At 49.2% G+C, this 24,932-nt stretch overlaps 1 protein-coding gene across 2 annotated transcripts in view; it reads right to left on the bottom strand.

Moving 5' to 3' along the window:
- Positions 1-2,012: 2,012 nt before the first annotated feature.
- Positions 2,013-24,932, bottom strand: part of LOC118833015 (heat shock factor protein 3-like) — a 56,588-nt gene continuing 33,668 nt past the window's right edge. The window contains exons 5-13 of one of the 2 annotated variants that reach the window (XM_036740401.1): positions 21,982-22,057; positions 21,451-21,512; positions 19,594-19,675; positions 19,252-19,424; positions 14,205-14,435; positions 10,456-10,561; positions 9,634-9,699; positions 4,885-4,954; positions 2,013-3,916 (exon numbers count right to left, since the gene is read on the bottom strand). In XM_036740401.1, coding sequence (XP_036596296.1) covers positions 3,585-3,916; positions 4,885-4,954; positions 9,634-9,699; positions 10,456-10,561; positions 14,205-14,435; positions 19,252-19,424; positions 19,594-19,675; positions 21,451-21,512; positions 21,982-22,057 — 1,198 coding nt within the window. In that variant the 3' untranslated portion in view covers positions 2,013-3,584. The remainder of the gene's footprint in view (positions 3,917-4,884; positions 4,955-9,633; positions 9,700-10,455; positions 10,562-14,204; positions 14,436-19,251; positions 19,425-19,593; positions 19,676-21,450; positions 21,513-21,981; positions 22,058-24,932) is intronic. The other variant, XM_036740402.1, reaches the window with a different exon arrangement.

Here is a 24,932-nt window from a genome sequence, read left to right as displayed (position 1 = left end):
AGGCCAAAGCTGGCCATTCTGCCTTGTAGTGACATTTTGTGTCTGTATGTCCCCCCAGAGGGGCCTCTGAGTGGTGGCTTCCCCTGCTGGAAGGGGGTTCATCATATTCAGCTGAGGAGGAAATGAATCTCATGTCACCATGCCCCACACCGGCCCCCAAGTGGGCCCTGAATGGGTGTGTTGTTTAGAGAAAGGATTCTTAGAGAGAAGTCCATGGGCATGTTTTTTCAATATTTTGATAACCGTATTTGAATATATTTGATGACCTTTGTGATTCTCTGTATTTTATGTATTTAAAGACCTGGTTCTAAAAAGAGGTCCACAGGCCTCACCCGACTGACTGCCTAAGGGTCCGGGACACAGAAAGGTTTAGAGCCCCGGGCCTGGAGTCTGTTTATGAAATTATCTTGACCAACATGTTGTCAATTGAAGCGATGTTCAGAGACTCTGTGGATTACTTGATCAAAAATTGTCACTCTTAGAGGGTATCTTAACATGACAAATACGGGATCCTAGATCTATATTAGAAGGCATCTATTCTAGGCCCTTTGTCTTCCAAATAAGGAAACCAAGGCCTAGGGAAGGTTAGTGACCTACCTAGGGTCATATATCAGTAGTCAAGGTCTGAGGTTTTCTTTTTCTTCTACTTTAGTGTTAGTTATTTCCACATGGCCCACATCTATGTCCCTTGGTGTAACATTTTGCAGTTTCCTGATCAGCACCCTGTGCTTGGTTCACTTGTCTTGAGGCCTGGTTGGCTAGAAGGAGCTAGCTGCCTCTTCTTCACTGGCCTATCTGCCCGGCCTGTCATCTGTGTTTGGCTCTGGGCCCCTAAGGAGATCCAAACCAAGACAATGCCATCCATGCTGATGGAGAATTCAAGGAGCGCTAGGGACCTTAACGATGCTTAATTGCTATCTGTAATTGAATGCCTCAAAATCCAACAAACTGACCTTCACTAATTCCAGGCAGGGTAGGGCTGTCCCTCATGTTCTCCCCATACCGGGGACCACAAACCTTCTCACTTCTCAGTCTCTCTGGATTTCACAAGTATTCGCATTCCATGCCCTTGAAATTACTTTGAATGTATTTTGCAAGGACTATTTTGTGTAGCAGAGAGAATGGCAGCTCCCTGAGAGCAGCCAACAATTTTGACTTCTGTCTTTGTATTCCTTGCCTGGTAACTTCAGATAAGGAAATTCCCTCTCCTAGTGCTGACTTTAGCTTAGAGAATGGCCCAAGGGCATTGTGGGGGACCAGCCCAGGATCATGCAGTTCCTCTGGCTGCTAAATGAGTACCCAACGTTTGCAGACTTTTGCTAATCTAACCCCCAGCTCTATGGAGACCCTTCTCCCTCCTTTCCCAGCTGGCCACCCAGCCATGTATGTCCTAAAGGCTTTGGGTGATGGCGAACCCACTCCCTGATGAGGGCCCTTGACTTCAGTCTATACCTGCTCCAGTGGGGCTACCCACAAAATCTATCAATTTCATCATGTCATCTTCCTCCTCCTCCAGGAACTCCTTATTACCCACAATACAAATTCCCATCCACAAGCTTGGAGGCACTACAGGCCCCATTCTTTTTCCACTCTGTGCATCAGCTAGGCCCACCCACTAGCCATTTTCTGAATATGGTTCTCCCTGTTAGCCATCCAATCCTTGGGCTCCAAATTGATTTTCTCTAGGAGTCTTCTCCAATTAACGAACTCCACTGGGTTTCATTGGGGGCGGGGTGGGGGGGAGACCAATTGAGTATGGAATTTGTGGAACTTGAAACCAGGTCTTCTGACTTGGAGGCCAGCCTTCTGGGTACCTCTCTCATACATTCCCATTACATTTGGTAGCATGCCATGCACCGTACAGTTTAATTGGAAGAAACCCTATCTCCTCATCAGTTCTCCTAGATGCCTGTGAGAGATGAGGAGTCCACAGCAAGGTCAGAGGTTGTTTCCTTTTAAGGTTAGGGTGAAAGAAGGGTATGGCCCATCATGACAGCAAGCAAACAATCCAATGTTGGTGAAATTCTTTATTAACCTTGTGTAAAAAAGTTGAAACAGCATTAAAGCTACACGGCAGGAGACAATCATCTTGTCATTGTGTGAACTGTGCCAACTGTACCGAGCCGAACTTTTCTGTGGATCAAAACCTGTGGTCTTTGTTTCAGAAAGAAGACAATGTTAGCTTGTTATGTATGCATTGTATGAAGGCATGCCGTTTGGAAGGCGATGCAGCTGGGAACTCTAATATTTGCCAAAATACAATTTCCCCGACAGGCTATTCTTATATGGGGAAGGCACTAGAAGCACATCAAAGAGTGTATACAGAAAGCAGCAAGAGAGCTACAAAACCAAAGCAAGCCAAAGAACGGGACTAGAAGAGCAAAGCTAACAGAGAAAAACGGGTGGGGGGAACTATTCCCTAAAAAGCAGACATTGTTTGAAGCTTATATTTCTCATAATGCACGCTATGCAAAATATTAAATATCTTCGATGTTTAAGATATGTGCTAAATAAAAATGAGATAGTCTTCGAGTTTAATTTTGCTACTGGCTTTTTGGTACTTGATTCATTAGGTAAAAGAGAAAGCAAAGAGGATACTGGGGAAAAGTGCTGCCCCCCTCTTCTCGCCCCTCCCCCCCAACTCCTAAAGCACAATTTTAAAGCAAAGGCTTTAGCACCTGGCTAAGGTGCTAGAGTGGAGGGAGTGGGTGGGCAGGCAGGACAAGATGAACAGGGAGTTCAGGAAGCCTTATGCATCTCTTTTTTTCATTTGGCATCTCGGGGGGTGGGGCGGTGGGGACTGTTCTGTGGCAATTAGCTTATGAAGAAACGGTGTCAGCTTCCCCAAACAGTCCAGGAGCCCACCTTGGCATCGGTCTTGGCCTGACTCCTGTGGGTTCTTATAAAAGGCCATACATGTGTAGGTAGGGCTCAGCCCCAGGGAAGGGGCACCCTCAGATCGTAGGGCAATGAATGGGGCAGCCATATGTAAAAATGACACTCCTTATTCAAAGTTCCGTTTTCCATAGGAAAAGAAAATTGTAAATAACCAAACTAGATTTTAGTCTAAGAATAGAAAAAGGGTAACACATGGCTATGCAAATAAACCTACTTGCAAACTTGAGGAGAAAAAAAAAAAGCTTTGTTCTATCTTTGAAGTACCAGAAAAATAACCTGCTTCTATATAACAGACCAAACGGGCCCAGGAGGATCCTGGGATGGGAGATCTCACGGTGCACAAGCAAATGCTCTAGTCCCTGGATCACAAAAGAAAACAGCCCTAGTTTATGACATCTTAAACACAGCTTTCTCACCTATACAAGAACAGCATACCCTAAGAATTGCAGGTTAGAACTTTGGCTTGGAACAAACAGGACCCTCCCCCTGCCTCCAATGTATCCCACACCTTCCTCCTCACCTAGACTTCAATCCCAGATGACATGGGATTTCTAGTAACTTCCTCACACTCCCAAGGGCCTGCCCTTTGACAGTGTGAGGAGGTTAGTGACTTAGAGCCCCAGATGGTGGTGGGGCCTCTCATACTTGGGGAGGAAGCTAGGCAGGGGGAAAGGAGCCCCAGGGGCTCAGGTGGTATTTTCGATTTCTGTGGCCTCTTCGATGAAGTTAGCCACAGGGCTGAGAAGCAACAGAGGGAACAGCTTGTACTCTCCATTAGGGTCTTCTGAGAGCAGTGGGGTCTCAAAAGACTCAAGCGGATTCTCATAATCATCTGACAGGCTGGGTGCCACCAGGCAGAGAGGATCATCAGAGTCCTCTAAGTAGGTGGGTATATCCTCCTCATCCTCCAGGTCAGCCAGGAGGAGGTCTCTAGCATCTTGGGATCTGTCTTCAAAGGAAGGCAGGTCTTCAAATAGTGAAAGCAGAGGGTTGCCCATGTATTGGACCAGCTGCATGTCTGCGGGGAGACGGGTCGAGTATTTGGTTATGCACGAGAGACACTAATGTCCTGAGACCAGAGAGCCCTCCAAGGGGACAAACCTGTATGTGGCCAGGCAGAGAATGATCGGCTCACCCTACACAGACCCCGCTACAGTCACCAAACTAGCCATCCCAGAGGCTGGTTTCAAGGCCAAAGGCTGTGCCCAGCAAAACCAGAGCTGGCTCATGCCTTCTCTCCTGAACCCCGAAGCCAATACCAGGCCTCCTCCTTGTTCCTACAGGCACCTCCTCGCAAAGATTACAGGCTTCTGTTAGAACACTGCTGAAAAGCACTTTAAAGCCCTGGCTTTTGCCACCAGGCTAGGTATACTCTCAATTGACAGACATGTATGTCATGAGAATGCCACATGACTTGCAGATCCCCAACTGAGGCCTGAAGGGTCCTCAGAGACCAACTTCCTCCTCGTTTACATGGGAGGAACTAGACCGATGGAGGGAAAGTGACTTACTCCAGGTCACACAGGCAATAAGTGTCACAGGCAAGGTTGGAACCTGGGTCCTCTGGTGCCAGATCAGAGGCCCCCAGTAGGGGTCTTTAAGAGCTGTGACAGCTCCCAATGTCACCATCCGGTGGCTAAGCTGGTGACAAGGCTCCAAACTTGGCCAACCCAAGGGTATATGGAGCTGAGGAAGCCCCCAAGAGAAGGAAATTTGGGACAATGCTGAATTTTCTCTACTGCCTTCCGGGAGCCTAAGGTGACTTTGGGGCTTTCCTTTAAGGAGCAGGGCATATCATTGCTTCTTTCCACCTGACCAAAGGGCAGCACGGCCTAGAAGGCCTATGAGGCAAGGCAAGGCAGAGCTAACTCCACTTGACAGGAGACAAAACGGAGGCTCCCAGAAGGTCCCAAGGTACACGACCCAGTGGGGGTGGGCCTAGAAACCAGAGGGTTTGCAGCTCACCAGCCCAGGCCTCTCTCCTACCTTTACTTCCATCAGCTCCAAATTCACTGGTCATTCCACCTTCTTCAGCACTCTTTGTGGGAGCCAGGGTCTAGAGGGGGAACAAAGGGCAGGCATATGTTTAGCGGCTCCTCATTCCTAGAGACAGAATTAAGTTCTTAGGAATAAAGAGCCCCTCTGCAGAGCTATTAAGGGAGCAGAGGGGAGAATGGGTCCATTTTCTCCTCTCATTCCATGGGCCTGGCTTTTTTGGCTTACTGCTCTCTAGACAGGGGGAGAGATCAATCGGTGGTGTCGCTGAGCCAAGTGTACCAAATGGCCCAGTTGCGATTCTGCCTGAGCTAATATTGACCAATATTTCTCTGATCAGACACCAGCAAACACTGAAGGGGGGACTGAAGTCCAAACAAGCCGACTGGTCAAACATGCCTGGTCTGTCTGACAGGAAGAGGAGAAGAAGGAGGCTTTCAAGTTCTCCTGGGCTGGTCACAGCATGAGGGCCAATGCCCTGGGAGGGGTCTGCCACTTAGAGTTTGATCAATGCCATTCGCTCCCTTTCCTGGCTGGAAAAAAGCAGCTCTGGGCAAACAGGAGAGTGGACTTTAGGGAAAAAATCCTATAACAAGTGAATAATTTCCCAGGCAGAACAGACATGTGTGATGAGAAGGCAAGGTGGCAGCTTCTGCTCAGGAACAGAGTCCTCCTGCTACTCTCAGAGGGAAGGGGGCTTCTTTGAGATGTCCAGTCTGAACCATCGCTACCTAGTTCATGTGCCAACAGTGCAGGGCTGCTCCTTCTGGTGAGCTGGGACTAGGACTTAAAGAACAGCTCAAGACTTGCCTGCCCACCCTGAACATTCACAGCCCAATGGGAAACGCAAAGGATGGGAGTGCCAAGTGGGAAACGGTGTTAGAGAAAGTCAATCAGCTAAGGCAGCACAATTCGTGCATGTGCCCTAACTCAGGGGTTGCTCAATTGTAGGAGAACTTCACCTGCAACCTGCTTCCTTTGTAAAATGAAGGGGTTGAAGTGAATGGTCTCTGAGGTCCTTTCCAGATTGAGCTAACATTCTGAGTTCTAGTTCTGACACTCTCTGTTCTAAGACCTCTTCTGGTTCTAAGGCTCTAGAATACAAAAAGGGGCCCCTTGGCCACTAGAATCAAATACTGAAGATGATTTTCTTATTCAAAATAATGACTACAGTAAAATCTCATTAATTCAAATAAAGATTGGACGAAAGGCCTCATTTGTACAAGCCGTGGAAGGTCTGCTAAGGAAATGAAGTCACAGAGAAGCGTGCAGGGAGAATGGCTAGACTAGGGAAGAGAAGAGCCTGTTTTCAAGCAATTAGCAGCTATGTTCATTATAAATGCTCGGTAAGTAGGTCCCCAAAGAATCATGACTTGGCATTCTGTGGTTGAGTCTGTGCACAGACCTGAAGGTGGTAAAGCCATACCTTGATAGTATCCAACTCCATCAGTAAAGTGGACCCAGGTGTGTGAAATGAATCGCTAAGTCTAGGTTCAGTCACAGACACGGCCTGGTCCATGAGGACAACAGAGGCCAACAGCTAAGAACCAGGGGCATGTGCTAGACGGAAAGAGAGTGGGGAAGAGGGGCGGCCAAGCAGCTGTTCTCATCATGGTCCTTCTCTGCTCAGAAAGAGGCAGTGCTTCCCCCAAATCTTCCCAATGAAGGCTCTGACATTTCTCCCTGGCATTCAAGAACCTCCAAATTCTGCTGCCGCTTTACCAACCATCTGGTCTTATTTCAAGTTCCTCTCTGCCGTGCTCCAACCAGACTGGCGTCTCTGCCTGCCCCCTGAGCATGGCCACCCTCTCCCATCTGTACTTTTACTCACACTGTTCCCTACATCCTTTCTTTACCCACCATTTGGCACCACATTTCCTTCTCTCTGCTCGCCTCTCGGCTTCTTCTGCCCCTCACCCAAACTCCCACCTTCTGCAGGAGGCCTTTCCCAGTTCCCCACTGATTCTAGTGCCTTCCCTCTGAATCTATCTCTAATGGACCCTGTCTAGATCTTGTTTGGACATGGTTGTTTGCATGTTGTCTGCCCCATGAGACTGTGAGCTTCTTGAGGGCAGGGCCTGTCTTTTGCCTCTTTGTATCCCTGGCACTTAGCACAGGGCCTGCCACATCAGTGCTTGTTATAGTGCAGGTGGAATGGCTTTCCACCAGACCAGAGGTTCCCCAGCGGCAGGGGTCGTGTGTCCTAGACACTTCATTTCCACAATATTCCATATATGGCAAGCACTTCTACCTCTCTCTGTTCAATGTGTTCACATCTGTGGATGTGAATGGGATGGAATGACCAATGTGAAGGATGAACGGAATCCTGGGAAGACATGCATGAAGTGAAAGACCACCCTTGCACAATGACAACTATAGACATAGGACCGAGCCGGGCCTTGGGAAGTGTGGCCTAGCAGGGTGGGATTAGGCATCCACAGTCTTTGTGTTGCTTCGTTTTGCAAACCATTTGTTCCTCTCCCTGGGAAATCTTCATTACATGGGATGACTGACTACGGAAGGGAGGCCGAATTCAGAAATGACGGTGATACACAAAGGTCGACCCCAAACCGGCGGACCCTGGCACAAATGGCAACCCTTCCAAAATCATCAGCCAGAATCGCCCTTTCATGCTCTCTTACTTAACTATGGTAACTGTACGTTGTGGGATTTCTAAGGATAGGCTGATGAAACAGAGTGGATTGATAACTATTTTGTGTCAATAAACAGGTGTGTTTGCATTGGACAACTCCCTCACTCTGCGCCCCCACCCTTCCCAAGGCTGCCTCATGATGGGGATCTCTGTGTGGGGAAGGAGACGAAGATTCTCCATTCTCCGATCCCTCCTCTCTCCAGCTGCCCTGATTGAGCCCAGGTCTGACCACGTCGCTGCCCTGCTCAAGATGCTCCAGGGCCATCTTCTCACCTCTCTGATCAAACAGAGTCTCCAACCTTCCTCTCCAGAACACCCCAACACTCTGGTCCCCTTCTCCCTCTTCTAGCCCTGGGCATCTTGCCCAAAATGATGTCTTCAAGCTGCTTTTGAAGCTCAGTGCAGCTTCCACCCTCCTACCTACAAGAGCACTTTGCTGATTCCCCAGGCAGGTCACTGTCCCTCCAAAAGCCTCAGTTCCCCCAACTGTAAAATTAGAACTTATAACTGAAGCCCCTTCTAGCTCCAGTACTAGGATCCCCAGATCCTATGTAAGAAGCCCAAGTCATCTGGAGAGAGTCACTAAAGCGATCTGTGGGTCTCTTCTAGCCAGCTGGTTTCTGCTCGAGGAGATGAGTACTGACCGCTAAGTGGTATGGTCATTCATTCAGCTGTGCCTTGCCCATGACTAAATGACAAGAGTCATCTCTACACACTGCTTCCTACCTGCCTTCCGCCAAGGGAAGCCCTCACCTTTAGGCCTCAAGCAGTCAGCCAGCACCCATCCCCTTCAATTGCCACAGCTCCCTTGCGTGGAGCTGGAAGGCATCTGTGCAGGAATCGAGGCCAACCTGTACCTGAGCTGGAATCCTGCAGTTAGCCAGGCTCCACTGGAAGACTTCGAGAAATAAGAATTTTAATCATAATGGGCACGCTCCTGAGGCCACCACTGATGGACAGTTCTAATCATGGAGGCTGAACTCTGCCTCCCTACAACTTCCCCTCAGTGTCCCTTGTCTTGAACACTGGAAAGGAGGACAAATCTACTAGTCCTTTTTACCTATCAAGACCCTTTAAACACCTGAGGACAGTTACCGTCCTATCCTCCCCTCCCCTCTGTATTCTCTAAGCTAAATGCTATCAGTTCCTTGGTCTCCAGTACTCTGAAATATCCTGGTCTTCTTCCCTTTGGACATAATATCCCTCCCACAAATGTGGCACCCAAACAATATGGTGGCCCTGATCAGTTCCTTGGTCTCCAGTACTCTGAAATATCCTGGTTTTCTTCCCTTCGGACATAATATCCCTCCCACAAATGTGGCACCCAAACAATATGGTGGCCCTGATCAGTTCCTTGGTCTCTAGTACTCTGAAATATCCTGGTCTCCTTCCTTTTGCATATCATATCCCTCCCGCAAATGAGGCACACAAACAATATGGTGGCCCTGATCAGTTCCTTGGTCTCCAGTACTCTGAAATATCCTGGTCTTCTTCCCTTCGGACATAATATCCCTCCCACAAATGTGGCACCCAAACAATATGGTGGCCCTGATCAGTTCCTTGGTCTCTAGTACTCTGAAATATCCTGGTCTCCTTCCTTTTGCATATCATATCCCTCCCGCAAATGAGGCACACAAACAATATGGTGGCCCTGCCAAAGACCATCCCTCCCACCTCATTTGCTCTCATTTCAGACCCTGTTCCACTGTTAATAAGCTCTTTGGGCTGCTGTGTCACACTGTGGATTCTTACAGAGCCCCAAGTCCACTGAAACCCCTCCAGCCTCCTGTATGGACTCTAGGTGAGCCACACCTTCCTTTGTCTAGCTTGAACCCAAAGGTTCTCTCAAGCTAACCCCTTGGTTATCTCCCCAATGTAGCCTAATCAGCGATAATGATCTTAATTTGTGCATATGTCATAGGGAATCAGGACAATACGGACAATACATCTCATTCCAATTCTCTTGTTAGTAATCCCACTGGATTCAAATCCTTCACAAAGGTAACCAATACACAGTGTCATAGCTCGACAGTAAATACATATACAGAGACCGTCCGAGAGCTCTACAAGATCGCATTCACTCTTACGTCAGCCATGTTGGAAGAGATTCCGGTTTCATTCATGCTCAGGATCGGAAACTCAGGAGTTGAAATCTGAGGAGAAAAACAAATTAATGTAAACACAATCCTTTAAATCCAAGAATTGAACTTCGGTGTCCCTGACTGCTATGGTTATGGGGCGCTGGGAGGGGATGCTGCTAGAGCCAGCCCTTACCAGTTCTTGATAGCTGTATTTTCAATTTTCAGTGCGATCACTTATACTTGGGAAAGAAACTGGCAAATGCAACAATGAAGGGAGTTTCCATTCTGGGAGTTTCCTATAATGTAATCCTCTGGCTGTGCTAAGAAAAAGGTCTGCTCTAGCATCCCTTGTTCATGTGCGACTGTCCCTTTTACAAGGACTGCTTTAAGTGAGTCAGGTAACAGTGAGAACAGCAATAACAAAGACTACACTGCAAAGACATGCACGTTGGAATAGTTCAAAGGAGGGCTAGAGCCTTCTGTTGATTTTCTAGTTCACAGACCGAAGGCTAAAAATCACATGGCTAGGAAATAGTAACATGAGCGTTGTCCCAGGGGCCAAGAGGCCTGGGTGAGTACTGTCCGAGGGGCCAAGAGGCCCAGATGAATATTGTCCTAGGGGCCAAGAGGCCCAGGTTTTGCTCCTGGCCTTGCTCCTGGCCTAGCTCTGTCTGCAGTTTTCCTGACTATCAGCTGTCTGTGGAGGAGGGGGTTATGAAATGATCAAGTAGAGAGAAGAGTCAGCATGTTATTCTTCAAATACAAATGTTTGTGAATCCTTGGCCTAACATTATCTGCCTGGGCCCCAGAATAAACAGCTGCCCTCACCTCGCTCATGAGCTCTGGGCCTGGAGTTAGTTTCTTTGCAGACAACATAGAGTGCAGCTCCTCCAGATTAGCTTCAATACAATTCAGAAAATCCTGCATTTCATTCCTTAAATGAAAAGAGTGGAAGTTAAAGATCTATGCTGAAAAGCAAATGAAAGCCAATGGAAAACATGGCCATCTAGTTGACAGGGGATTCATAAGGCTTGAGCCCAACACCACAGGATATCCTTGGGCAAATACCACAAAACATAAATTTCGCAGACTGTGGCACGTCCTAGAACATGAAACCACCAACCATATGGCCTTCTCCAGTCAAAGGGATTTCATGTCTAGCCTACAAAGCCCACTGCTATTCAGAAGGATGGCAGCCCCCATCACTCATTGGTTAGAACTAAGACACAGTGCCCTCCCCACCCTTTCAGGCAACATACCAGAGTCCTGAAGTCTGAAAGAGGAAAGGAGAAATGTGTGTGTGTGTGTGTGTGTGTGTGTGTGTGTGTGTGTGTGTGTGTGTGTGTGCGAGCGCGCGCGCATATGCATGCTTGTGTACATGTGCAGGTAACATCCCCTAAGAATCCCAAACAGGAAGCCCTCCTCGATCTCTTCCAAAGGGAATCTTTATTCTCAGGTTAGAGCTGGATCAAAGTATTCCACTGGCCTAAGAGGAAGGGAGAAAGGAGCTGCAAGAGGAATTTTAACAAGCTCGTCAATTTTGTAAAACAAATGAGATTTTGAAATAGCTGCATTTCTTCCAGCAGCAAGTAATGTCCTATTTGTTTAGACCTTCTCTCATTAGATAATAGGCGTTTAGTGTTTGCAGTTGAATGAATGAGCAGATTGTACTTGGCTTGAAATTTGCCAATAGATGGGAAACACGGCATTCAGAAAGAAATAATCAAGCCAATCTTGTGAGCGCAGAAATATTTACAGCTCCTGACTTGGCCCCGAAGTGTAAGCAATCATTCATTCAATGAGGTCTGCTGAGAAAATCCTACCTATTTCAATTGGCTACTTGTTAAGCACCTACTTTCTATAGGCCCAGTGTTTAGGACAGGGAACACAAAGTTTCATGAAAACCAAAATGGTCCCCAGCCTCCAGTTTTCAATCTGTTACTGGGAGGATCCCTTCTGAACACCAGCAAGTATGCCACGAGGGAGGAGTGAGATGGGGCAAAGGGAGGGCCACCTCATGTACTGCGGAGATGTTCTCATTACAACACCGCTCTGAAAGCCGGCTGCCAAGGCACCCGTACGAATGACACGGATCCCTAAGGAATCCTGACTGAGGTCTTCTAACACCAAGTATGGGCAGTGAGAGCCAGAAAGAAAATGGAGAATAAAAATGAGAGAGGAAAAAAAACCAAAAGTACTTTGGCCAAATGAACCACTGTGTCCAGTAGCTCTGATAGAATGTCCAGTGTTACAAGGGGTGGCTTAGCGAGTATGGGAAGTGAAGGAGTGAAAGAAATATAAACACCCAAAAGGGAATAAAACTGTTGTTTCACAAGAATGCAGAAAGGAGATGACACTGGAGCTGGCCCCCTCTAGGCCTCAGTTCGTTCATCTGTAAAATGGGGGGCTAAGACCAGATGATCTCCAAGCCTCCTTCTGGTTGTAAATTCTACGCTCTATGATCCTACGTTACATTCTGTCTGAAAGATTTTGCAATAAACTTTGCCATGTGTAAAGAAAAAAGAGAAGAAAATTTACAGAAGGATATACTACTGAGCAAACTATTCATTTTCCCTGGCCTGGCAAAGTTTACTTGTGCCCACTCTCTACCCATGAGCAGGGGCGGGGGGGAGGAGCAGACGAGGAGGGCAGTCAGGAGAGCACAGGCCCAAATCAAATGATAAAGTGTGCCAACACTGGCCAATTCTACAAAGGCCTGCTGACGGGGCTGAAACCCCGGCCACTGCCTCTCCCTCACATACCATTTCCAGTTTTTTTTCCTGAGTATAGATCTGCTGACACTAGTGTCTTCACAGCTCCAATTTAGTAGAGCTTTTTGCTGAAGCGCACACAACCTTCTTGCTTCAGGAAATGAAGACGTCCTTTCTGCTAGTGTTTTGGGGCCAAGCCTCAAATAGCTACTTGCACATGTAAGAATTCTGCCACAGATGAAGAGCAGCCTGAAGGGATTCCTCTCTGCCCTCGAAGATGCCCAGCCTCCTCTATGCCTTGACTCTTCTCAGTCCTTTAGCCCGGGATTCTCTCCCTCCTTTCCCTTCTCCTCCTCTCTCTGTCTCTCCCTCCCCCTTTCTCTCTTCCCCTCTCTTTCTGTCTCTCTCCTCCTCCCCTTTCTCTCTCCCTCTTCTCTCGTTCTCTCTACCTCCCCCTTTTCCCTCCCCCTTCCATTTCTCTCCCTCCCCCTTTCTGTCTCTCCCTCCCTCCATCCTTTCTCTCTCCCTCCTTTCCTTTCCCCTCCTCTCTCTGTCTCTCCCTCCCCCTTTCTCTCTCCCCCTCTCTTTCTGTCTCTCTCCTCCTCCCCTTTCTCTCTCCCTCTTCTCTCGTTCTCTCTACCTCCCCCTTTTCCCTCCCCCTTCCATTTCTCTCCCTCCCCCTTTCTGTCTCTCTCTCCCTCCCTCCATCCTTTCTCTCTCCCTCCTTCCCACACTCTCTCCCACCCCCAACCTTTTCTCTCTCTCTTCCCAATTCATCCTTTAAAGTCCAATTCCCGCCCCCCCAAGTCGCTCAGTCATGCTCTGCCTTCCCTCTTGGAGTCCAAACGTGTGAGTCAGCTGTACCCATTAGTAGGCCGTAACCCCCACGAGGGCAGGCACACAGGTATGGAACATGGCCAAGTGCTTCCTCTGTGCACTGTGGTTACTGGGGGTGGGGGTGAGAAGAGAGGGAGCGTTAGCTTTCTTGACTGCTCCTTGTTAGCTCACCAAACTTTCCATGGCCACAGGCGGCCAAGGACACACCTTCAGCAGTCAGAGGAGCTAGGTTCAAATCCCGAACCTGCTATTTACCAGATGCATGACTTTGGGGATCCGTTTCCCACCTTATAAAATGATAGGGTTCAATAGAATATCTCCTTTCAAAAGGAAGCAATCCATGTGTAGGAGAGACTCCATTTATCACAAGCCCTCCTTTCCTGTTCTCTATGGGAAGGTTCCTGCTTGCTGGTGGCTGTCCAGTTTGTAACAGGCAGAGGGATAAGACTTGTAATTTCAATTGATATAAAGAACTCCCCTTACCAAATGACAGTATAAGAGATGTGCCTGGGCCAGGACAACTCAGCGGCAGGACTCAAACCCAGGGCTTTCAGGCTCCAAGGCCAGCTCTCTATACATTAGGCCACATTGTCTCTAAAGTTCACAATAAAAAGGCAATACGGCACAACAAACAGAAGGCTATGGAAGGGACTAGAAGAGACAATCCTGGAGCAGCCCTTCGGTAGCCTATGACCTTGATACTCTCACCATCAGCTATCCAAGCTGACTCTAAACCCTTCAAATGAGCCGAAATGAGGAGGGCTTCAAGGTTCCTACCGAATCTGGACTTAACTGTGGCAGTATGGAAAGTGGCAGATTGCGCCCATCAGCCATTGCAACCACAGCCCCTCATTTCCCTCCTCTAATCCGAGGACTTCAACTGGCAGCAGTGACCCCTTCTTGAACCCTACCATGGTGGCCTTGAGGGCTGTGAAGGAGTGAGAAATGGAGCCACTTCCTGAATGAGCTTCCCCCTCCCTTCCCCCCTTCCCTCCGCTCTGCCAGCCCTCCCTGATGGGAACAGAATACCTGCTCAAAAAGCCAACAGTCTGGGTGGATACGTGGTTGTCATTCAAGATGGAGTCAATAACCGCCACGGGGTCTTCAGAGTCACTGGCCTGGGAGGACTGGAGCTCCAGAGGAAGGTCCTCAATATCGTCAGACTCCAGGGAATCCTCAGTGATTTGAAGCGGGCAGTCAGTCACATCCAAGTCCAACCCGAATGATGGTATCACGTGCACTGGGGATAGATGGTTGCTCCTAAGAAATAATCAACATGTGGACACAGATGAGCTCAGGTGCATTAGGGCCTCCTCAGCTACCACATGTACCACGGCATTCAAAACAAGGCAATGGTGTCCCAAGCATGTCCAGCTGAGGACATCTATGACGGGGAACTCATCAGGGAGCAATAGATATTCGTGGCAGTACCTCCTGCAGTAGCCAAGAACCAGAAACTGAGAGGGTGCCCATTGGCCGGACATATGAATGTCATGGAATATTATTGTGAATAAGAAATGATGGTTTCAGAGAAACCTGGGAAAACTCGGCTGAACGGATGCCAAGCAAAGTAAGACAAACCAGAAGAAAGATTTAGCCAACAGCAACACTGTCAAGACAAATAACTCTGATCGATATGACGGCCAATCAGGGCTCCAGAGGAGACGTGTAGCTACAGGAGGAGATGTACATTTTTTCAGATATGAGCAGTGTATCAACTGGTTTTGCTAGATTATACAGATTTGTACCGATAGCAGGCTTTTATTTTTTGGAGGGGAGAGATGTGGGGAAGTTGGAGAGGGGCAGTAGCAGTGGCCCATTAAAAAATCCACAGACATACGGAAGATACAGACAAGCAAGGGTGTTCAAGCTAGTGTATTCGACTTAATACACACTTAAAAAACTGTTCTTAACAAAAAGAGAGAAAAGCTGTCAAGAGTGGAGGAGGAGAGTTAGTCTGAGCAATGCCTCTTGCACACAGGTAGGCCTGCATTGGGATGCAAGTCTTTCTCTGGTCCCCTGAGGGGAGTCTTCTTGATGCACTATTCAGCTCTGTACTGCCACTGTGGACAGCCCACCTATCGCTCCCTCCATCCACCTTGGTGCACTCTCTAGGGCCAGCAAAAGAAAAAGACAAGAAGCATCAGGTCATGTGGTGGCAGGGACAGGACGAGACCTGGATGAGGAGAGCACAACACCCATAATGGCAAGAGCCATGTGGCTATCAACAGGAGAGTGTGGTCCGGGAGAAAAGGCACTCAGTTTGGAATCAGTGACATGGGATTCAAATCTCAGCTCTGCCACTTAATCCCGTATGACCTTAGACAAGTCCCTTGCCCATCCTGGAAAGGTTAGAGTAGAATGGCTTCCGACATCTCTTCTAGCTCTTGATCTAGGATCCTATGGGTGATGTTGGGCCACTACAAAAAGAGGGCTTGGTCTAGATGGCCTCTGACTCCCGTCCAGAGCTCAGTCTCTGATGATATGTATGGCTCAAGCACTGTATGTGACAAACAGGCTGAGCTATCGCCCTCATTTAATGGCTTCGGGCAGCTAAGGGACAACCAGGGAAGCAAGCACAGGAGAGGGCAGAGCAGCAGCTGGCACGACAGCTCCCAGTGCTTGGTGTTCCTCTTCTCCTGCTCAGCTCTCCTGGAAGCCAGGCTCCCATCAGCTACCTTGGCAGGGCGTGCCCTGCAACACCATCGCCCACCTCACTGAAGCTTTAGGGGCCACGAAGGGCTTTTCTCACAACCTCGGGAGGAAGGACTACAAGGATTACCCTTCCCATTTCTACCGATGAGGAAAGCAAGGCTTGGAATGGAGACAGGGCATGTCCAGAGTCACAGTCAGTGTTGAAGCTGGCGTTACTACTTTTCTTACAAGAAGCCCTCTGCTCCCGTTCCCCTCAAGAAGTAAGAAAGGATAAGGAGTGGAAGTACAGAAGGGGCGGGAGGAGGGGGAGCCTAATTTTCCCCAAGGATCAAATGTTCCTTTGCACGAGGTTAATTAAGTTGGACTTGCAAGGCTAATTAAGTTGCCTAAGTAAGCGTGATTTTCCATCTCCTTTCTTACTTGCTGGTTTGGAGGGCTGTCAGTACCACAGAGCTGCCCAAAAACTCCAGAATGGATAACCGGGGCTCCTCCAACTCGGTGCGCTGTAGACAGGTCCACTAAACGACCATCACTCACTGCATTAGCTCCTGGGGTGTTTTAACAGCGAAGCTGGAGCCCCACCTCAATTCTTGTTCTTGCTACTCTGTCTCTGTGACTGAGCCCTGCTGCGGACAGTCGGTACTCATCCCCCACCTCCCCATTCTTCCCTCCTGATCCCCTCTGTTATCTGCCAGCACTAAGACAGCAAGCCTTCAGGCTGGCATTTTTAGCAATGATCCCAGCAGACCTTGGAGGTGAGCAGAGCTAAGTATTACCCTCTCCCTTTCTTACAGATGAGGATACTGATACTCATCTCAAAAAGATGAGCTGACTCCTTCAGGCCCCGCCCCCAACCCAAGCCAGTCAAAGGCACATCTCCTGATTCCAAGTCCTGGGCTCTTTCCATCACCCTCCTGTGAAGGTGGTGTAGGAGCAAAAGCTCACCGGACAGAGGCCAACATCTAGAGACCAGCACCAAGCATCCATCCCCACCTTCCTGCCACAAGCCACTACTCAAAACAACTCCCCTCCACAGGCAAAACTGTCCCCCCTCCTCGCAAAACCCCATTCTCCCCCCATTTCCTTGCTCCTCAAATACCCTGCCCTAATAGATCTTTCCTGCCAACTTTCCCGCCCCCCCCCAAACAATCTTCTCCCTTACCCAGTGCCTCCTTCTGGGGCCAAAAGCTCCTCCCCTGGAATGTCCTCCTTCCTCAGCCAGCCTCCACTTGGACCACCCAGACCTCGCCCATCCCCAGCCTCTCTTAGCTCCCCAAGCCCTATTTGTGCCTGAGGAGAGCTCTCCCCACCACAGAGAGCCCTTTATGCAGACAAGCTGGATATTTCCCTCCGTATTTGCTTTTGCGGTTACATGGAGCCTTACATTCACCAACGGATTTTAGGGCCTTTCCTAGGCAGCCCAAGTTTCCATTTCAATTTAATGGCTCCATTTAACGATATTCTTTTAACAAGCCTGAGATTCCTGTCCTCCACGAGGCTACTTTGAAGCACTTTATTTCTCTGATGAGCAAACGAGATTGTTCAATTGGGCTCTTCAGTGTTAAGTGTCTTGTCCGAATGTGGCGAGCTCTGCTGTTCCTGGGGCAATGATGGCTTCTGGCCCTCTGTGGGCTTCCCTAGTGGGCCAGCCAGCCAACTCGGAGGCCTCATCCTGGTGAGGAGGGGCCTGGGGCACTCAGCAGAGCACCTGAGCTGCTGGAGCAGCAGGGAGTGAGAGCATCATGGGATTTAGTTTGGTTTTTTGTCTGTTTGTTTTTGGAGGGGGGAAGGCAGGGCAATTGGGGTTAAGTGACTTGCCCAAGGTCACACAGATAGTAAGTGTGTCAAGTGTCTGAGGCCGGATTGGGACTCGGGTCCTCCTGACTCCAGTGCCAGTGTTCTACTCACTGTGCCATCTAGCTGACCCATCAAGGGATTTAATGCCAAGTGATCAGAGAAATCATAGTGCTAGAGCTGGCAGGGCCCTCTGAGGCCATCATCCCTCATCTTCCAGGGGAAGAGCAATGTTTTCAAGATAAAAAGACTTCCGAGGCCATCTGGGTAATCAGACTCTGGCTATACCCAATGACCTTGAGAAGGCAGCAAGGCGCTTGAACACTTCTGGGAGAGGCCTTGTGATTCACATGTGAGCACGAGCCTGGAGAAGGTCAGAGGGGCTCAGCACCGAGCGCTCAGCTTGACCAAGAACCAGGAAGATTTTCAGGCACTCATGGCACCAGCACTTGGAGTGGAGGGAGGCCTCATTCTTGAAAGAAATCCCCAATCTTCAAAAGGCAGATTAATAACAGCAGCTTAAATTTCCATAGCTCCTTAAGGTTTGCAAAATGCTTTGTGGATCTTAGCATGATTAATACTCAAAACAACCCTGGGAGGGAGGTGCTGTCCTCATGTCACAGATGAGAAACTGAGGTCCAGGGAAGGGAAAGGACTTGGCCAGGGTCATCCAGAGAGTAAGTGTTTGAGGCAGAACTTGAACCCATGAGATTTGTGAAGCACTTAGCACGGCTCCAGGTAGTTCCTAGGCCACCCGGTACTAAAGAAAGACAACAGGTGGGAAAGTAGATGGACTAGTGTAGGACCCCTCACTCCCAACTAGGACAGTAATGAAAAACCTATTTTTCCATTGACCAAGAATAAGATCTGCCCCATGACCAGTGCAGTGAATAGACCATTGAACTTGGAGTCAGGAAAACCTGGGTTCCAATCCCACATCAAACACTTATTAGCTGTGTGTCCTTGAGCAAGTCCCTTCCTCTCCCTGTGACTCAGTTTCTCCCTCTGTAAAAGAAGGGGGTGGACTAGATGGCCCCTGAGGTCCCTGCCAGCTCTAGGCCTAGGATCCCATGTGTGATCTTGGGCAAGCTCTTTCTTCTCCCTGTGACTCAGTTTCCTCCTCTGTAAAATGAGGGAGTTGGACTAGAGGGCCTCTGAGGTCCCTGCCAACTCTAGGATCATGTTTGGGCATAATATTCTTGAATATCAGTGTCTTCCTCTGTAAGGTGAGTGGGCTGGCCTCTGAGGGCACTGTCAACTCTAGGCCTAGGATCCCTTGTGTGATCTTGGGCAAATTCCTCCTTCCCCCTGTGACTCAGTGGTCTCTGAGGTCCTTGCCAGCTCTAGACCTAGGATCTCATGTATGACCTTGGGCAAGTCCCTTCCTCTCCCTGTGACTCAGTTTCCCCATCTGTAAAATGAGGGGGAATGGACTGGACAATCTCTAGTGTCCCTCCCAGTTCTAAAATCTAGGATCCCATGACTTTGGCATACTACTTGCCCTATTTATAACATCCCCAAAAGTCAACTGGCACCTTCACAGACCCTTACTCTTGGTCCTGACTATAGTCTCTTTACTCCCTCTAGTAGGCACAAAAGATGCCCAAAGGGGAATCCCCATGCTTACCCTTCAAGGAGGCTCGATGGATCTATAGAAAGAGTTGGAGACAAAAGTGAAGTGGGAGCTGGACCTGGGGCCCCAAGACCACTGGAGAAGTCATCCAGAGAAGCTGTGATGTCTTGAATCATGAAGGCACTGGGGTCCTGGACAATTGGAGAACCAGGGTCTAACACATCCACCTAAACAGAAGCAAAGGGGAGAGGGACTGGGGATAAATAGCCCGCCATCAGGACATTTGGTTTTCCACAGCTCTGATGACACAAGAGGGACTGAAGAATCCACCAGCACTAACAGATGGACACAACTTGAACCTCCCCTCCCCAAAATCACTTTGTCCGTCAAACTCACAGCTTCCCCATTCTCCACGGGGATGGGCACATATTGGCGGCTGAACTTCGAAGGCGGGGAACCAGACACGTCTGGCAATGACCTGCAATGACACCCCATTCCCGACACTATTAGCAATAAGAATCACACAGTGCCAGGCACACAGACTCCAGAAGAGCTAGTGAGCCTGGTCCCAGTTGGAACCTGGGTTTAGGTGTCTGCCGGAAATAACCTCACGGAATGGTTTATTCAAATTCAACACTCCAACCCAATGACAGAGAATTCTTTTTGGAAAATATTTAGGTTTATAGACTCTAATATCAGGAGTGGTCAATGGGAGTAGGCCTCGTTCACAGAAGTCATCTTTCATTTGTGTAGACGGCCCGGCCCTCCAGTGGGGCTCCAACCTCCTTTTTTCCAGCCTTATCTCATGCAAGTCTCCTTCATGTGATAGGCAACATATCCTGGTTCAAAGGGCAACGGCCCTGGGAGTCAGGAGCCCCATGGGTTTGGTTATCCCATCTCCGGCAGCTGTTAGATAAGGGACCATGGACCAAGTCACATGATCTCTCTGAGCCAGCACTTCCTCTCATCTGTGAAATCAGAGGCTATTGGCATTCCCTTACAGGGCTGGTGTGAAGAAAGCAACAGCAGAACACCCAGGAAGATCAACGCTCTCCATTCGGGAGCAAACCCCACTCCCCAACTGCCCCCTCTGCCCCCAGTGAGAGGGAGCCCTCTCTCTTTCCCCTCTCAGGGCATCAGGCCCTGCTGGACCCACCACCACCTTTTTGCTTATCTCATCTGCCGTTTTTTCCAGTTGTCGTTGTACAAGCATGGGCTGTGTCTTAGTGCTCTGCCTCCTCAGTGCTTACCATAGCAGTGCCTTCCACCCAGCTGGTGCTTAATCAAAGCTTGCTGCCTCCAACTCGAGAGTCAAGTCCCTGGCATGGTACCAGGGGGCTGGTAGAAAGGATGCCCTGTAGGGAATGCACTGAAGCCCAATGCTCTCTCCTTTCAAGACTAATACCGGCATGCCCATAACATTGGGACATGAGAGGCCGGGTGTAGAGCGGAGGGTTACAGGATGGGTCTGGGAAGCCTCTGAGAGTGCCAGGGCTTGGGGATGGAGGACGAATGCTCTGCTGCATTCCCAGAATGGTTCCAGGACTGCCATTGGGGGCCACGATCTGGTCTAAGAGGATCCTGGGGCAGGGCCAGGGACAGGCGATTTCAGAAAGGACCTTCTTACTCTAAAAACGTTCTTACTTCTTCTAAGGTTTACCGAGTACTTTCCTCACAACAACCCTGTGAGGTAGGTGGTGTACATGCTAGGACGCCCGGAGGGTCAGAAGAACAAAGAGGCTCCAAGAAGGTGATCGTTGGGCAGGGTCAAAGAGCTAGACAGTTTAGGAGCTGGAAAACAACCTCGGGGCTCTTGATTCCAGCCAAGCCCTCTTCCTGCTACCCCGTTCTGCTTCTCCATCATCCTCTTTGAGGTTAAGTGAAAGACCTAGGGTGTCTGGGCATTCCCCAGGCTAACTCCAGGTCTGGGATATCCTAAAAGATAAACTGAGTGCCAGCAACTGGGGTCGCCCACCTGAGGATCGGGCTGCCCCAAGTCAGCTTGCCATCAGTGACCCACTAACCCCTCTAGTACCACCTTCAAAAACCACGTGCTGCTGCAGCCAGCAGCTCAGTGAGGGCCTGGCCAGCTCTCCTGGGAGGTACTGCTTCCCACCCACAAAGCACATGAGCCACACATGGCCTGACTAAATGCTCCGAACCAAAAGCTGAGAGGTGCATCTAGAAAGGCTTGAGGCTGTTGGGGAAATTATGGCCGGTTACAGAGAGAATACTCGGAACCAGTAATTTCACCTTTTTCTCTTGACGCCCACAATGTAGTTTCCTCTCATCAAACCAAGTATGAACTGGAAGATCTGAGAAGAACACAAAGCATATTTCCATCAGCACCCCATGCTTCACAAGCACTCTGAGATAGCAACACATTCACTCCTCGACACCAACACACCCAACACACTCTCCTCGCCTTCAGATGATGGCAATTTGGTGGCAGCCCAAGAGCCTAAGGTTCTGGCGAGTTCAACTGTGCCAGAAAGACTCCCAGCATGGCACCAGTGGCAGAGTGAGCCGATGTTCTCAGTGTCCAGCCTGGCTGAGTAAGCTCCCAGAGGCTAGTGAGCCGAGGGATGGAAGGAAGGAAGGAAGGAAGGAAGGAGGGAGGGAGGGACAGAGGGAAGAAGGGATGTAGGAAGGGAGGAGTTCTCACTGGGACAACCCAACCCATGAAATCATGGCCAAACCAAGCTCACAGATGATGGGTGCTTTCTACCTAACATCAATGCAGAGAAGAACAAAAAGAAGAAGCCTGCGGGGGGCTACGGCTACCTTTGATAATAGCTGCTGCTGTTGGCTGTGCTTCTGTTTTAGGCTGCCCACTTCCTTCCAGAGAGCTTTATTATTCCTGTAACATACAACAGACCCCCAAAGTGAAAAGGGGCAGGAGGAAGCTGGGCCTCTGGATGAGAAGCTGGCTGACGCCCTGGGCACCGACAGACAGGGGCCACGTACAGGAGCAGCCCAGCCTGTCAGTGATGCCTGGTGCCCAGGACATTGTATTTGGGCCCTCCAAAAGCTGCGGCCTGCCTTCCCATGGAGTCCTGTCTGTTTTCTCAGCCTGCTGCTCCCTTCTCCCCTCCCCTGCCCCCTCCATCATAAATGCCCTATCTTGGGGGACTGCCATGGGCCATTTCAGATGCAAAACCTTCAACCAGGCATTCATAGTTAGCTCCCTTTGGCCTCCCAGGTAGTTGACTAATCTGGGGGATTCATGATAATCTTCACTCCTTAAGAGTGGAGGTTTCTAAGAGGTTTTCTAAGACAGAGAAGACCAGGATTATCTCCCCAGTCTGAGGAGTGGGAAGAGTGATGGAGTCAGAAAGTTTGGGTTCAAATCCTGCCTCTGCCACTCACTGACTGTGTGACCTTGGCCAAGTCTCTTCCCCCTTTCAAATCTCAAGTCCCAAGTTTTTAAGCCTATGTCACATCTGGTGGCAATCCACAGAAGGCCAAGACCACAGTGGAGAAAGGAGACTTTCTCACTAGCTTTGTGGGTGCCCCACCACAGACACCTTTTGCTCCTCTGCCCTTAATCACTAACCCAATCAGCAGGGAGGCAGACAAGCAGAGGGGCAGGAAAGCCCCCTCCAGAAGGCGAGGGGCCAAAGCCAAGGCTACAGAACAGTCCGTGAAGCTTTTATCGGGGGTGGGCAGAGTACTAGTCAAAATTAAATGAACATCTGCATGTTGCCTTGCAAATACTTTGAGTCTTACAAATGATGGGAGCATAGGCCTAGAGAGCACATGTTTCCCTCAAACTCCCCAAAGCACAGAGTGCCCCACTAATGCCATAGTCCCATGGGAAGAGAGGAGAGAGGTTGGCCCCCTCTCTCAGTTGGGCCTTTGAAATAAAAAAATGTTGCTAGTATTCTATTCTGTGTTGAGGGCCAGCTGTGCCTTGGGGGGCGGGGGACTGAAAACCCAAGCAAAGCTCCCCAGGCCCGACACCAGCCTCTGCCTGGATTGCAGGCATCAGGGAGGAGACCCATCACAGACTGAGTGCTCTTAGGGGTGGGAGGCACTTCCCAGCTGAAGTCTCGAAGGCTTCTACAACAAGCCTGTGAGCTTGGGACAACAGACAGCTGCTTTTCCATTCAGTGCCTCTCGTGTGCTGAGCGCTGTGCCAGGCGCAGGTGCCCCAGAGACAAAAACCAGCAGGCCCTGCCTTCAAAGAGCTTACAGCCTATGGGGAAAATAACATGAAAACATGGGAGTAAACACAAAATATCAAATCGACAGAGGCACTTCGGCGGGGGCAGCTGGAAGGGCCTAGGAAAGGTGGCTTCCACAAGGCAGCATCGGAGCTGAGGCCAAAAGGTGGCCAAAGACTCTGAGAGTTGGAAGGAAAGAATCAGAGGGGAGAGATGGAGTGTTGTGTCCAGGGAAGAGCAAACAGATCTATCTGGCCAGAATAGAGACTGCCCAGAAAGGGAATGATAGGAAATCAGTCTGCTAACTGAGCCTGAGGCTACCCTGAAAGCAATCTGATGGCCATATTACTTAAGCAATCAAGTCCATTCCCAGGGAAACACTGGGTGCAAAAAGTATACAGATTCAAGGACAACTGATTGGATTTGTAAATGGGATTGGGGGGGGGGCAATTTTATTTCTTGTTTTCTAGTTTGCACTATACAACTGACACTTTTTAAGAGAAGAAAACAGAAAGCAAAACAGGTTGTGGCACACTGTGAAAGATAGGGCTTTACGTGCCAAAGAGAGGAATGGGAATTTCATCCTCGGGGCTGTGGGGAATTATTGGAGCTCATGGAGCTAGAGAATGACGCAGGCAGACCCAGGCAGACCCAGGCAGACTGACAGCTTACGAATATCAATTTGGCCGTCAGGCGGACAATGGATGGGAAAGAGAAGAGCCTAGAGTCAGGGAAAACAATTAAAAGGCTATTGTGTGGGGGGGAATCTTTGTGGCAAGTTTCTCTGATAAAGATCCAATTTCTAAGGGAACTGATTTAAATTTATAAGAATAAAGACTGTTCCTCAATTGATAAATGGTCAAAGGATGTGAAGAGACCATTCTCAAGGGAAGCAACCCAAGCTATCTATACAAATTAAATTGCAAATTAAAACAACTCTGAGGTACCATCTCACACCCAGCAAATCAGCCAAGAAAAAGCCAAACACAGGAGGGGCAGTGAAAAGCAGATCTATTAAGGGCCTGTGAGTGGAAGGTGAACTGGTCCAGTCATTAAGGAAAGCAATTTGAAATTAGGCCCAAACAGTAACTAACTGTGCATGGCCTTGGACCCAGTGATACCAACGTTAGGTCTAAATCCCAAAGAGTTCAAAGGAGGAGGAAAAGGATCCAGATGTACACCAATATTCCCAGCAGCTCTTCTAGCAGTGGCAAAGAATTGGAAACTGGAGGGGGGTGGGCAGGGTGTGTCCATACCTTGGGGAATGGCTGAACAGGCTGTGGAATATGAATACGATGGAATACTAGGGTAGTCTAAGAGATGATATGATGAAGGAGAGGGTTTCAGAAAAGCCTGGGAAGACTTGGATAAACTGAGGCAGAGGGAAGTGAGCAGAACCTGAAGAACAATCTATCCAATGTCAACAGTACTGGAAAGGCAAGCAACTTTAAAAGATTTAGGAACTCAGATCCATGTAACAGCCAACCACGTTTCCAGAGGGCTCATGAAGAAACACATTAGTCCCCTCCTGACAGAGACATGATGGATGAACTCAGGGTGAGGACCAAG

The sequence above is a fragment of the Trichosurus vulpecula genome (assembly GCF_011100635.1).
Source record: "Trichosurus vulpecula isolate mTriVul1 chromosome X unlocalized genomic scaffold, mTriVul1.pri SUPER_X_unloc_1, whole genome shotgun sequence".
NCBI lineage: Eukaryota > Metazoa > Chordata > Mammalia > Diprotodontia > Phalangeridae > Trichosurus > Trichosurus vulpecula.
This window is presented reverse-complemented; position numbering and strand designations above follow the sequence as displayed.